Here is a 14314-nt window from a genome sequence, read left to right on the forward strand (position 1 = left end):
TTGCTATGGCTTAGGGGGTCAGGGTATTTCAATCCAGACCCTTTTCTTTTTTGTTTATGTTTTTTTGTGACTCAGTTCAAGTTAAGTTACAAGATGACTGTCAACACTTTCTGGTTTGAAATATTGGCAGTCAATCAGATCTCAGCACTAGATCGGGAGGGGTCGCTGATCATCCGCGTCCCAATATATACAACTAGAAATTTCTTTAAATAACTCTACAACCACATGTCTGCCAAATTTGATGTAATTCTGTTCAGCAGTTCGGGCCGAAGCCAGGTCTAAAATTTCCTATGGAAGTTAACATGCGGAAAACACATTTTGGGACCCTTTTCTTGGCCCCGACTGGATAGATCACCCTGATATTTTCGAGACCGCAGCTGAATTGACTGCCGACTAGTTTTGCACATTTCCCAAGTAAACAACAGCAAAGTTATTGTCAAATGAAAAAATGCTCTTTCTGTGGATACTACATCCTAAATATAACTACCTGCTCATATATAGGACCTACTGGCGGTCACCAGTAGGTACAAATGTATATGTGGTGTGTGTGTGTATATATATATAGATATCACACGCAACGGCACACACACACACACATAACGAGAACAGCTTTTAGGTAATTTTACTGCGAAGGCATACTAATATCGAAGTCTCAATTTTGTATGAAATATTAATATATATTGTGAACCCCGCCCTTTAGCTACCAATGTGCACTTTCGGTGTAACTTATCTTATATGTAAAAATCAGGTACATCGCAAAGGCATTTTTTTCCCTTTCATTTGTCACTGAAGAAGTTTTAAACTATATTCCAGCACAATGGTGCTCCTAACAGGCACATGTTTTGTCAAATAGACTGCAACCCACATATAACATTTAGTTTCCATGCCTTTGGTGCATTTTCCTAGCCATCTAAATTGATCTCACAGGAAATGTAAATAAGCTAACTGGGGCAAACTAATTTTTTAAGTGCTATTTTAGGGGCAGAGTGCATACACTGTGCTTTTGAACAAAAAGTCATGGTGTACAGAGTCCTGATACAAACAACACTTGGGTCAGGAAAAAGGTGAACAATCCAGGAAGAGCACAAAGAAAAGGCAATATAAGCTATAAAATGCTGTTAAAACACACTCAATTGTTGCATATTACTATGGATTCAGAAACATATATAATTTGCTGTGATAACATGCTCCAAATTAGAGAAGATAGAGTATTTGCTACAACTTTCATCTTTAAATACAATGGGGCATATTAGCAAGAAGCTCGTTAAAATTATCGCCGTTTTAGCGGCAGGAAACTGCCGCTAAAGCAGCAACAATGGGCTTGATAATATGAGTTTCCGAATTCCAAATTGAAGCCCAAGTTAGATGTCCTGCACATCTAACCTGGGCTTCTATTGGAATTCTAAAGCGCATTTTATTAAGCCCATTATCACCGCTTTAGCCGCAGTTTCCTGCCGCTAAAACGGAAATAATTTTAATGAGCTTTTTGCTAATATGGCCCAATGAGTTTTGGAAGTAAAACATGCAATTGAAACCTCTATCTAAAATATTTACACACAATATATTTTAAGACACTTTCACAGCCTTTTTCTAAATCTTACTGGTTACTGCACAGCTCATTTTTCCTAAGTCTATGTGATTGAACATTGTGCCTACCTCCTCCAGGTTGAGAGTACTCATTACACGGGGATTCGTCCTGGGGCCTCTTATAATGTTTTAAAAGAGTAACAATTCCATCATGACCTACAAAAAGTAAAGGCATGGATCAACACAAAGGAGAACTGAAAAAAAGTTCACAACAAATACATATGTAATTATATCAAAAAAACATTAGGCAGTAGTGTTCCCTTAAACAAGAGAAACGTCCGCACATATAGCTAACAAACTTTGTATACATGTGGTGTCAACAATATTTATCACAAGAATGCAACTGGGTGCTCAATTTCCCCTTCATACACCAACTACCCAGTGGTGTTGACTGCACACAAAGTGTGCACCAAATAAGCACAACATATAAGGGGTTTTGAAAGCACACCTCTCATTATAATATCAGTGTCATATTGTACTCAATGTAGTTTCATTTAAACCAGAACATAAAGACAATCAAAATATGGTTATATATAAAGGGATCCAAGACATGCGATGCTCTTGATATTCTTTTATTCACAAAACTTCTTTAAAAGTTCCCAGCACACAGCTTGCCGACACGTGTTTCGTCTTACAAAGACTTTTTCAAGGCTGGAAATATTAAAAACGTATACCAGTCATTTACCAGATACATAACACAAACAAAATACAAAACATTACATACATATACATTTCTTTATCTAATTACAGAATAGTTCCAATCTACCATATGTCTGCATACATATGGGACTTAACAACAACTCCTTGTTGCAATGACACAAGTTTATCTTCTCTGTCACTAACAGTGGGAGAACTGTAGTGGAAGAATAAGAAAAGTTATAGAAGAGATACTCTAAATTCCAAAAGTGAAAAGACCAGGAAGCAGTGTTAGCAAGAAGACAAGAACCCAGATATGGCCCCATACACCGATATTTACTAACACTGCTTCCTGGTTTTTTCACTTTTGGAATTTAGAGTATCTCTTCTATAACCTTTCTTATTCTTTCACTACAGTTCTCCCACTGTTAGTGACAGAGAAAATAAACGTGTGTCATTGCCACAAGGAGTTGTTGTTAAGTCCCATATGTATGCAGACATATGGTAGATTGGAACTATTCTGTAATTAGATAAAGAAATGTATATTTATGTAATGTTTTGTATTTTGTATGTGTTATGCATCTTGTAAATGATTGGTATACGTTTTTAATATTTCCAGCCTTGAAAAAGTCTTTGTAAGACGAAACACGTGTTGGTAAGCTGTGTGCTGGGAACTTTTAAAGAAGTTTTGTGAATAAAAGAATATCAAGAGCATCGCATGTCTTGGATCCCTTTATATATAACCATATTTTGATTGTCTTTATGTTCTGGTTTAAATTAAACTACATTGAGTACAATTTAATACACTAATATTATAACGAGAGGTGTGCTGTCAAAACCCCTTTTCTGTTGTACATATGTCATTATATCGGTTTTATTATATTTGTAAATAACATAACCATTTAAACATCACACTATTTAGACAGGATGTACTCCCAAAAGCTCGTTTGCCAAACTAGTTAACAATTGCAAGCATGAGGTGGCCTTTGCTATCAAAATATGAGACGTTTAATAAGTAGACAACCTTTTCATTGCAAAGTACATTTGTGTGTATTTATACAATTTATAATGTGACTTCACAACTAGCACTCTACAATCATAAAAGAAACAAGCATTTGCAATGCAATAGTTCTCGCATTATGAAAGTTTGAGCTATTGGTCTTGTAAATGACAATTTTTTTTATTTATCTGTTGGTTTTAAAAATAGCTAAATTAATACCTTTGTCATTTACAATGCCAATAGTTATAACTTTCGCAAATGTGACACCTATAGCATTTGTAATGCAACATGTTTTGTATTTATGTGACTTAGATGTATTGATATTACAAATAACAATGGCTTTTAATTTTTTTAAATAATTAATACTTAAATAAAAGTGATTGTAATTTATAATGGCAATAGCTTAAACTTTTGTAAATAACTTTTGTGAAGATTATGTTCATTGTATTTAATTGTGATGAAAATCCAAGAACAGAAGTGAAATATGAACTTTTTTTTGTGACATTTGTAATAAAGATTGAAACATTGAGAGAACATATTTGAACCAGTTGTTGTTGAATGGTTGCACAGATTGATTCTGTGATGGCGCGGAGTGATGTTGGGGTGGTGCTGAGTGATGCTGTGGTGGTGCTGAGTGATGATGGGGTTGCTCTGAGTGATGCTGTGGTGGTGCTGAGTGATGCTGTGGTGGTGCTGAGTGATGCTGTGGTGGTGCTGAGTGGTGCTGTGGTGGTGCTGAGTGATAATGTGGTTGTGCTGAGTGGTGATGTGGTGGTGCTGAGTGGTGCTGTGGTGGTGCTGAGTGGTGCTGTGGTGGTGCTGAGTGCTGCTGTGGTGGTGGTGCTGAGTGATGCTGTGGTGGTGGTGCTGAGTGATGCTGTGGTGGTGCTGAGTGATGCTGTGGTGGTGCTGAGTAATGCTGTGGTGGTGCTGAGTTGTGCTGAGTGGTGCTGTGGTGGTGCTGAGTGGTGCTGTGGTGGTGCTGAGTGATGCTGTGGTGGTGCTGAGTGATGCTGTGGTGGTGCTGAGTGGTGCTGTGGTGGGGCTGAGTGATGCTGTGGTGGTGCTGAGTGGTGCTGAGTGGTGCTGAGTGGTGCTGTGGTGGTGCTGAGTTGTGCTGAGTGGCGCTGTGGTGGTGCTGAGTTGTGCTGTGGTGGTGCTGAGTGGTGCTGTGGTGGTGCTGAGTGATGCTGTAGTGGTGCTGAGTGGTGCTGTGGTGGTGCTGAGTGGTGCTGTGGTGGTGCTGAGTGGTGCTGTGATGGTGCTGAGTGGTGCTGTGATGGTGCTGAGTGGTGCTGTGGTGGTGCTGAGTGGTGCTGTGGTGGTGCTGAGTGATGCTGTGGTGGTGCTGAGTGGTGCTGTAGTGGTGCTGAGTGGTGCTGTGATGGTGCTGAGTGGTGCTGTGGTGGTGCTGAGTGGTGCAATTCTAGCCAAAACAGCCACAACAGCTTTAAACTGTTTAACAACTCTTTACCATGAAAGCCTTGGTCCCAACAGTAGCGTATACATTTTGTCGTACTAATACATGAAAGGACATGTAACAAGTTGCATTATAGCAGAACATTGCGAAGAACGACAAACGTAACAATGCACCGGTTCTGGTGGCAGCTGCGTCATACTGGCTTTTCTGGCATACAGGTAACTGCGTAGGGGTGAGAGTGATATGCGCTGCAGTCCCGTGGCTGAGAGGCTCGGTAGCTGGCGTGAGGTCGTCGCGCGCAGTGAAGTGAAGCCTCTGACCAGAGCTCCCGGTAGGGTGCGGAAGTGGGACACTGTTCACAGTCTCAGTCAGGGCAGCCGCATTGTGCAAGACAAATATAACAAACAAAGGTAAAATAAATCAGAAGACAGCCCGTAGCCGTACGAGCTGTGGCGTGAGGTCGTCCCGTGCAGTGAAGTGAAGCCTCTGACCAGAGCTCCCGGTAGGGTGCGGGAGCGGGACACTGTTCACAGTCTCAGTCAGGGCAGCCGCATTGTGCAAGACAAATATAACAAACAAAGGTGAAATAAAATGAAATATTTCGGTATCGGTGCGGCGCGCACGTTTCTTTCGTTGTTATGCTGGGCTTCAAAACGCTAACACTAAAGGGCACCAGAGACCTGGGCTGCAGCAGGGAAATACACCAGTAACCGGTTGCTGCAGAAGTGAACTCTTAACTTATACAAGAGAAAGGCGCTCAGAGAGAAAGGCGCTCAGAAAACAAGCATTGGCGTGGCTGTAATAGTGACGCGGCAATAAAAAAAAAGCTCTTGGTATTGCTGTGAGGGGGCGGGGGCGGGAGCACATTGGGGGGGGAGCAGCAGCCTTTGATGTGCGAGCGAGTGGAAGGGAACACCATATGGGGTGTGACTGAAAAGTGAGCTCAAGCGCGCGCTGAGGAAGCGTCGCGCTTGAGTACCTCACATGCATTGGGGACAATCCTCGCTGGTTTCAAGAGCTGTTTTGCCTACTATACTCTCGCAGAACAACGCATGCGCATTGGTTCAGCGAGACCTAAAAAACAAAAATAAATAGAAAAAACACAAGACTATTCTATGCAATTTAGCAGAGGGACATAAAAGGTGAGTGCACACACCAACACAGAAGAAGCACACCTGAGGCTCACGCAGGACAATCAACAAATCTTCTTTGTTCTCAGTACTGTGTGACTTGTTCCTTCAATTTGTCGTCTTTTGATCCATGGTTTGCATATCTAAAGCTGGTTATTCCGCAAGACAAGATATGGTTGAAGCCTCAGGGAACCACCAACAGATGACACCAAACAGGGGAAAACCTTACAAATGTGTTTAGGTAACAAGGAGTGGTCCGAATCAAACTTCTCCTATGCTTATAGTTCGATTAAAACCTTTGCACCTTTCTTGAAATCATGGAGTGTTCACTTGGCCCCATAAGTCAAATGTCCTGGTTGATCTCAATAGTTGGCAAAGGTGCGCTGGTAAAAAAAACACAGAGAACAGCATCCATAAAGTGCCTCTCCATTTCATTGCCAAAGCAGCGTAGCAGGAGTCTAGTGCTGCTTCATGCTTTATGCTTATGATTTCTTCTATACCGCCAGGATATAGAATAGTGTCCTTTTAACAATATATCAATGCAGCAGTGCAGAAACTACTAGGTTGGGTTGCTCAACCGAGTGGATGCCTGGTTTTCTGACTTAAGCTGCAATTTAGACTAGGTTTTCCCAAGGAAAATGATTTTGTTGGGTGCCTTCACTTAAAGTTAACAGTAAATGCAGTCTAGCAAAACATCAAAAAAATTCCTAGAGAGCGGCACATAAGACAGCAGGCCCAGAAACCAGATATCTTGTGGGAGATTGAGCATATGGAAACAGTTAATGCAATTGGCTGGCTTATATGGAGATCCATACTGGAGGAAATACAGAGTTCATCAGTGGAGATTCCACCAGTTGCAAGGCAGTGGGTATAAATTACAGTTGTGACTAGTCAAAAGATGTCTGTTCTTACATTGTTAATTCAAATTTTTACTGAGAAGTAGTATTGCTCAATTTTAACACTTCTAATTGCATCACTTCAAAATTGCAGCTTGTTCCATTGAAACATATTAAGCGTAGAGTTACTGTGAAAATAGCCACTTAATTGTTTTAATTTATTACAGATAGATTAAAAGTAACTGTACAAATCATGAACACATCTTAAATTAACAACATTTCCAATGGTGAGACCACAAATATTCGTAGGGGTTAACTCTTTACTTTAAACCCTAACTCTTAACTTCGAACGCATAACCCTATACCTCAACCCTTAACTCATAACGCCATACCTATAATGCCTAGGCCTTAACTCAAACACTATACTCCATAACACTTATCCTTACAGCCATAACCTCATATTCTTAACCCCATTCCCTTACCCATTGCACCCTTCACCTTACAGACTAAATCCATAACCTTTAACATTTCAACCCTTTCTCCTTATCGGAATACATTTAGGGGACCATCACTTTGAGAAGTGTTATGTTTTTTGAAGTATTTAGTTTAACAACTAATACTGGGGAAGTGTTAGTTTCATTAGTGTTATTTTCAGTTACAAACCCTATACCATTATAGCTACCTTAACACGGGTGAACTTTCACACCAACATGCCCATCTCAACCTCTCTTACCCTAAACCATACCTCTGTTGTGTTAGAGCTATAGGGATAAAACAAAACAAAAAAATGGCAGTTAAATCTCCAGTTTTTTTGCTCCTTATTTTTACCAAAAAAAAACAATGTTCCATGAAGTTGGGACATTTAAAACATATATCTGCAAGAAAGGAACTGGCATCTTTATGCAAGGAACCTTGGTAGACATTATACTGGAATGAGCTATCACACTGGCTGTTTACCCAATGAGATGCATTGATCTTTTAAACAGATTCAAATGGTTTTGAGTTTTTCCTGTTTGTGTTAAGAAACTAATATCACCATCCACAACAGGCATTTTAATAACAGTACTAATAGTTGGTGTTAAATTACCTGCTAAGGTTGGTCGACAGAGCCAACTCTGCCAAGTTTCCCAAGTCCATGCGTGATAGGCAGCTCCAGTTTGAGTTTTTTCTTTTCATTTAAGGACTTGTTTATTCTGTGATAAAACAGAATTCAAGGATTTTTTTTCCACTGGAGTAGCACATCACATTGGACCTGAGAAACTTGCCAACTATGCAGAGCTACTGTCAGATGTATATGTAGCGTTCACCACCATAGACCGTGACCTTTTAAATCCCAGATTGGTAGAGGGTAGGTTTTCTAACATGGATGGATGTCCCCCAATTGTCTGAATCTTAAACCTACAAACACCAAGCTTCTTCCCACTAAAAAACAACATCCTCAACTGGAATACTTCCATATGGTGTTTGCTAAAGGAACTTAAGCCTACGCATACCACAGCTGTTTACAATCCTGTCATTTATGCGGATTCAAACATTTGCTTTTTTGCCCCAGTGGGCAATATATACAGGGTTTGTCCTCCACAAATTAAAGACACTCATGAAAGAGCTGCTTTTTAATGAACAACAAACACACAAAAGATCAAGGAAGGAATTCTTGCAATGAGTCTAACCAATTGCAATTGCTCTGAGTAACATTGCAAAGCATCATTCTTTTGCTCACCAGGCCCACCCTAAGTCCAAGCACAAGTAATCTAAGGCTAATCATTGCGTGTAGCGCGGTTATGGGAGATTGCTAGTGGTTAGACTTATTGCAAGCATTCTTCCCATCACCTTTGCATGTTTGATGCACTGCCCTAAGTGGTAAGCCTAGGCCCAGATGTGTGTTCCATGTGCACTTTGCCACTAGAACCAAGCTACTATCCACTGATGAGCCCCAATCAGAGCAAAACCAGTCTTTGGTTATTTGTGTTCCAATTTAGGAAGAACCCGACCTGGCAGTCTGGGCTGAACTGTTTCTATTGAAGGAGGGTTGAGATTGAATTGCATATGGCTGGTTCAAGCTGAAGTGTCATGGTGGGCAAAAGAGTGATGGAATGTAATTAAGGGGGAAGGAGATGGGAAGCAAGATAGTAGCCGCTTGAGGCTGTAGGAGCAGACTTGCCAAATGAGCACCGTGAAATAAGTATCTGACGGAGTGGGGAGACGAACTAAAAGGAGAAAAATAACAGCACTTACCTGCCTAATGTCCTTCGACACTGGGACCTCTGACACTGCTGCGGATACCTGTTCAGAATGCAACGTCTGCCCTGGGGAAGGTAAGCTGCAGGAATACATGGCGGCACTAAGGTTGCTGGTGGAGTGAGTTCTTGCTTCTGCTGGTTGCCGGCGCTGCCGGCGAAGAGCGATCGCTCAGATGGCCCCTAAAGTTGCCAACTCGGCAAAGGAGAGGTCGGGTGTTCCCTTGATGGCGGACGCTACAGGCTCCGAGGGAAAAGAGGGGGCCAGGCAGACGCTGCAGCATTAGAGAAGGAGAGAGAGACGGCTCCGGTAAGGGGAACAGGCGGGACCTCGTTTGGACGTTGTGTGCTGGGTGTCTTAGTGCTCAAAATGCTGTGCGCCTCCAGTGGCAGTCTGTGAGTATCGCTACGGGTGCAGGCGCTGCCGAGGCCGAGGAGGAGGTTCTCCTTCACAAATCAAGACCAGGGAATGACTCAGTGACAGCCGGAGAGGATGGCCTGGCTGAGGAGTCACCTGCTGGGAGGTATATCGTAAGTACTAAGCCAACACAACATGTCAATGTATCTGAGGGCTTAAAGGAATATGAACTGAGGCACAGTAGGAGATCGCCAGAACAAGATGGGGAAAATGAGGGAAAGCAGATAATCAATGAAGGGGAGATAATTGAGGCTACAATAGGCACCAGGCCAGTAACAATAGAGACAGAGACAGCTGTATCAGTTGTACCAGGGAGTCCTAATGAACAGCCACACTCCCAAATCCAAGGGGAAGGGGCATTGCCTGTAAACAATGAGGTGGAAATAGACCCCAATGACTGCTTTTACTCTTTGTCTGATGGCCCTGAGTGGTCAGGTAATAACTCTGGATCCTCAATCATATCAAGTGAAAATGAAAATGAAAGCAACCTGGAGAAAGCAGGAGACTCTCTCTTTATGACTACCTGCTGGGTTGGGGGTAAGAAAATTGGGCTCCATACTAGCCTGAATTGGGATTACTCATTAACTGACTCGATTAACATCGCCCAAAACGTAGCACCCCAGGACACCTCCTGCTTGCAAGCCCAGACAATGGAAACTGTCCTGCAGATAATAATGCAGCACCAAGATGAGACATGAGCAGATGCCCGCAAAGCCCAGAGTGCAGCACGGAAAGTCCAGGGTGCAGTAAGGAAGCTGACAAAATCATGTAAAACTGTATGTGAACGTCTTATAGAGCTCAAAACTTGAGTCAGTAACGTTGAGACGGAGGTAACCGAAAAGCTTACACAATCCAAGGGACAAGAGGAACGGATCACTGATATCCAATGGAAATTGGAGGAAAGTGAGAATCGCCTGCGGCATAATAATTTGCGGGTCTTGTGGGTTCCCGAAGGGAAGGAGGGATCAGATATTCAGACTTATGTGCTGGATCTTTTTCGATGAGCCTTCCCGGAACTTAAGGGTTGTAACTGGCAACAAGAGGTCCAGTGAGTACATAGGACACCTTTTACTCTGAGAAATCCAGCTTAGAAAGGGTCAAAGCCAAGAGCCATCTTAGTTTTTTTCAGCAACTTTCTCCTGAGACAGGTGGTGTTTGAGAAAGCCAGGTCAGAGGCCAGGAGAAGTTTTGATGAGGTTTCTTTTTTCATAAGACCTGCTTTTTGTCATGTCACCGTTGGGAGGAGGTAGAGTTTATGCCAGCTGATAAAACCCTTTCAGGACAAAGGCGCAAAAGCATTTTTGAATAATCCTGCCTCCCTGAAAGTAGTTTGGCCAGGGTCAAAAAAGTTTTTTACATCTGAAATAAAGGCTTAAGAGTTTCTGGCTGGGTTGAAGCCTTGGCACCCTATTGGACTGGGGAGAAGAGTGATTTGCTGAGGGGAGGGGGGGATATCGGGATAGCCATCTTTTTGGCTGGCACAATAAGGTTTCTGGTTTTTATCAGATAGATATCCGTTCCTAACTTCCTCTTCCTATGTGCCTCTTTTAAAGTATATCCACATTGGTAGGGCTATCCCCTATAAGGATAGCATTGTGTGTATAAATAATTCACGGTGTTGGCACACCGCTCTCCATCTCCCAAATAGACCGGTGTGCGGTCTGGCTACTTCCCGAAGATGGGAGAGAGGGAGGAGGGACAGGGCCGGGAGATAGGGGTGGGATTAGGGGAGAGGGGGAAGGGACGGTCTGGGGGGTCAAGGGGTTTTGGGTGGTGGGGACAAAACGGGGTGAAGAAATTCAGAGAGATAATTGATAAAAACTTCAAACACAACTCTAAACGGCTAAGAATAACTACAGAACTGGGAGTAAATTGTTTCTACCTGTTTTTTTTTACCTGGGTCAAAGGAGGAAAGGGCAAAAAAAAGGGACGATATATATGTCTATTAGAGGATAGGAATAAGCAACATCTGACCATGGAAATGATGAAATCTAATAACTCTGACATTGTCGCTCTCCAAATAACATATATACCATGGGAAAAGAGGGAGTTAATTATGAGAAAGGGCTATTCTTTAATGGCCTGTTCTACGCAAACTTCTAATATTAGAGGGGTGGCCATCCTAGCCAAGAATCGCATAGGACCAGCTAGGCGGACACTGGGTGAAGCAGGAGGGAGATGGGCTTTGGTGAAGCTAGAACTTGGAATAACAATAGGACCGGTGTATGGCTCAAACCAAGATGAGCCTAAGATATTCCAAGATCTGGAAATGGAGCTGGCGGCTTGGCCTATCCCTCTAATTATGTACGGGGATCTTAATATACATTTAGGAGTAGGCGGTGTGAAGCCTAATAGGTATCAAGGACGGAAGCCCAAAGTTTGTAGAGCGTTAACATCATTAATTAAAAGCTACAGGTTAATGGGAAACATCCTTTACAACGCAACTTTTACCACGCAGTGCTATTACAACACAGGTTTTACAACGAAAACCATTACAACGCATTGAGCTGGGGGGCGCTCTAGGATAGGGAATAGATTTAATTTACTATCCAGCACCTTCCCTAGTGTCCACGGGGACTGGAGTTGGAATAGTAAATTAAACTATTCACTATCCAGCACCCCAAAGCGCTATGCGTTGTAATGGTATGCGTTGTAAAAACTGCGTTGTAACAGCATGCGTGGTAAAAGCATGCGTTGTAACGTCATACATCCCAGGTTAATAGACATATGGGAATCCAAGTTTCCCTCTGATCCAGGATACACATATTTTTCCCACCCTCACCAGAAATATGTCAGGCTGGATTACTTTTTATTCTCGAAGCAGACTTTAGGAGGGGAAGAAATAGAAATACTACCAAAATTAATGTCCGATCATAATCCCTTGACTCTAGGGCGAAGATTGCCGCAAATTCATATGTGCCAATCACAATGGACGTTTGATCTGAAGTTGCTGATGGATCAAGAATATGTTTGCCATTTTAGAACCTGGATCACAGATTTTTTCAATATGAATAGATATAGCGCCTCACACAATATGGTTTACGTTACGTTTAAGGCCGGAGTAAGCTTTGTATCTAATAAAAGACATCAACAAGAGAAGAAGATTAAGCAATTGAGTGCTAAGCTTCGGGATTGGGAGAAAGATCACCTGGGTATGATAGTGCGGGTGATGGAGGCAGCCACAACTCAACTAGTGTGGGAGAGTAGGATCTGCTCTCATGGTTACCCCCACTTTTTTGCTGATGTTTCACTGTTTCTCGACTTTAGTCTGGCTGGGGCCCTAATATCCAGGACCCCAGCCTAGCTGTTTCCTCTCTAAGTTGATTGCAAGTACTTTAGGTACACTCCAGTTTGGTTACTAGGGTGCACTTGTGAGTCCCTAGTATATGGTACCTTAGGTACAAAGGGCATAGGTACCCCAGAGCCCTACCAGAGGCTGCCACATGTATTATGCCACCCCTGGAAAGCCTTTCAAAATGACACCACAGTACTGCTACTGCAGCCTGGGTAAGGTGGTGCATGACCCCTTACTAAGATATAGGTTACCTATATCTACCTTAAATCACTGCTCAGTCACCCCTATGGCCGGCCTTATCAATCCTGAAGGCAGGGTGCTTGGTTTCATGTGAGAGGATGCCCATGCATGAGCAGGGCCCCTCTGCACCCTTCGGAAACTATTCTCAGGGGCTGTTCTGTGATGCAGCCAGACCATATACTCTTACGTGCATTATAACCTCGCGGTAAATGCTAACTTTGGAATGGCTGCATGGAAACATGTCATGTTTGGTGTTCAACACCTTGGAATCCTACTCCCCCCGCCAGTCCTGGTGGCGGGGGTAGAATTCCACCCTTCTAGAGGGAGAGACATGTGCACACCGGTATACCCGGTACCAAGTTTAAAGAGCCCTGGCATCACAAAGTGGATGCTGCAGCCACAGACATGAGCCTGGCCTCCTGCTGCTGGGTGAAACTCCGGTAGCAGAGGCCTGGACAATAGGTGTCCTGCCACAGGGTGGTGTAACTACCTCCTCGACAGGCCTTAGTGGATTGGGGCTGGGTGGGTGCACTCTGAGAGTGCTTTGAAGTCTGCACTGGGGCGGATTTGGTATCCCTGTTCATAGCCCAGTTCAAACCAGTTGCAGGGGCTACCAGCCCCTGCTCTGGTGCAAAACTTGACAAAGGAAAAGAGTGTAGCCACCCCTCTTTTCAATACCTCCCATAGGTGGGTCCCCAGAGTAAGTCCAACCTCTTCCTTGTATAAGGTACAAGGAAGAGGTTGATATCTTATACCAGGGGTATAAGAAAGGAACCCCTGACTACAGGACTTTAGATTACACCTGGATGAAACACTGCTACAGATATCCTGGAACTTCGACGATCTCCATGAATAGATGACCAAAGAATCTCCCTTGGAGTAAAGGAGTTACTCCCCTGCTTGATGCATCTGACCAGTCAGCATCTCCGAAGCTCCTGCCGGACGTCGAAGACTTTGCATCACCAGAGGTGGATTTCCAGACTTCCCCGAGGCCGAACCAAGTCCCCAGCAAAGCTGAGACCTGAAGCCCTCGTGAGTACCGTGGAACCAGAACCCCTTGACACTGTGCACATTTGCAAGTGCATCAGCTTCCCGATAACTCTCGAGGCTGTGCATTGGGTTACTTGTAGCCCAGACCCGAGAAACTTTGGCACCCACGATTGTGGGCCTACACTCAACGAGTGTTCCGTGAGCCTGCTCTTTGCATTTCAGCTTGAGGTACCTTTGCAATCCCTGGTCAGTTGACTGGTGGGTCCTTAAGAAGGCAACTTTGACTTTTCGTGGGTTTATGTGGTTGCTCCAGACGTACCCTGTCACTTCACAACTTGGTGAGTCGCTCAGACCTTGTTGGTCCGCACTGAAGCATTTCTTCACTTTCTGCGCGGGTTGCTGTTGCCAAGAGTTGTTGGGTCCAATCTGGTCACTGATGCCGCAGCACATGAAATCCTTTGTGGAACAGCTCGAATCCAGCTCCTGGTTGTCTTTGACGCATCCTGGTTCTCGTGGCTGCAGAGT

At 43.4% G+C, this 14314-nt stretch overlaps 1 protein-coding gene across 2 annotated transcripts in view; it reads right to left on the minus strand.

Annotated features, from left to right (window-relative positions):
- Positions 1-14314, minus strand: part of TNNI3K (TNNI3 interacting kinase) — a 2668544-nt gene that overhangs the window by 1666776 nt on the left and 987454 nt on the right. For both annotated transcript variants that reach the window (XM_078668672.1, XM_078668665.1), the window contains one exon: positions 1657-1743. In XM_078668672.1, coding sequence (XP_078524798.1) covers positions 1657-1743 — 87 coding nt within the window. The remainder of the gene's footprint in view (positions 1-1656; positions 1744-14314) is intronic.

Source organism: Lissotriton helveticus, chromosome 1_2, assembly GCF_964261635.1.
Source record: "Lissotriton helveticus chromosome 1_2, aLisHel1.1, whole genome shotgun sequence".
NCBI lineage: Eukaryota > Metazoa > Chordata > Amphibia > Caudata > Salamandridae > Lissotriton > Lissotriton helveticus.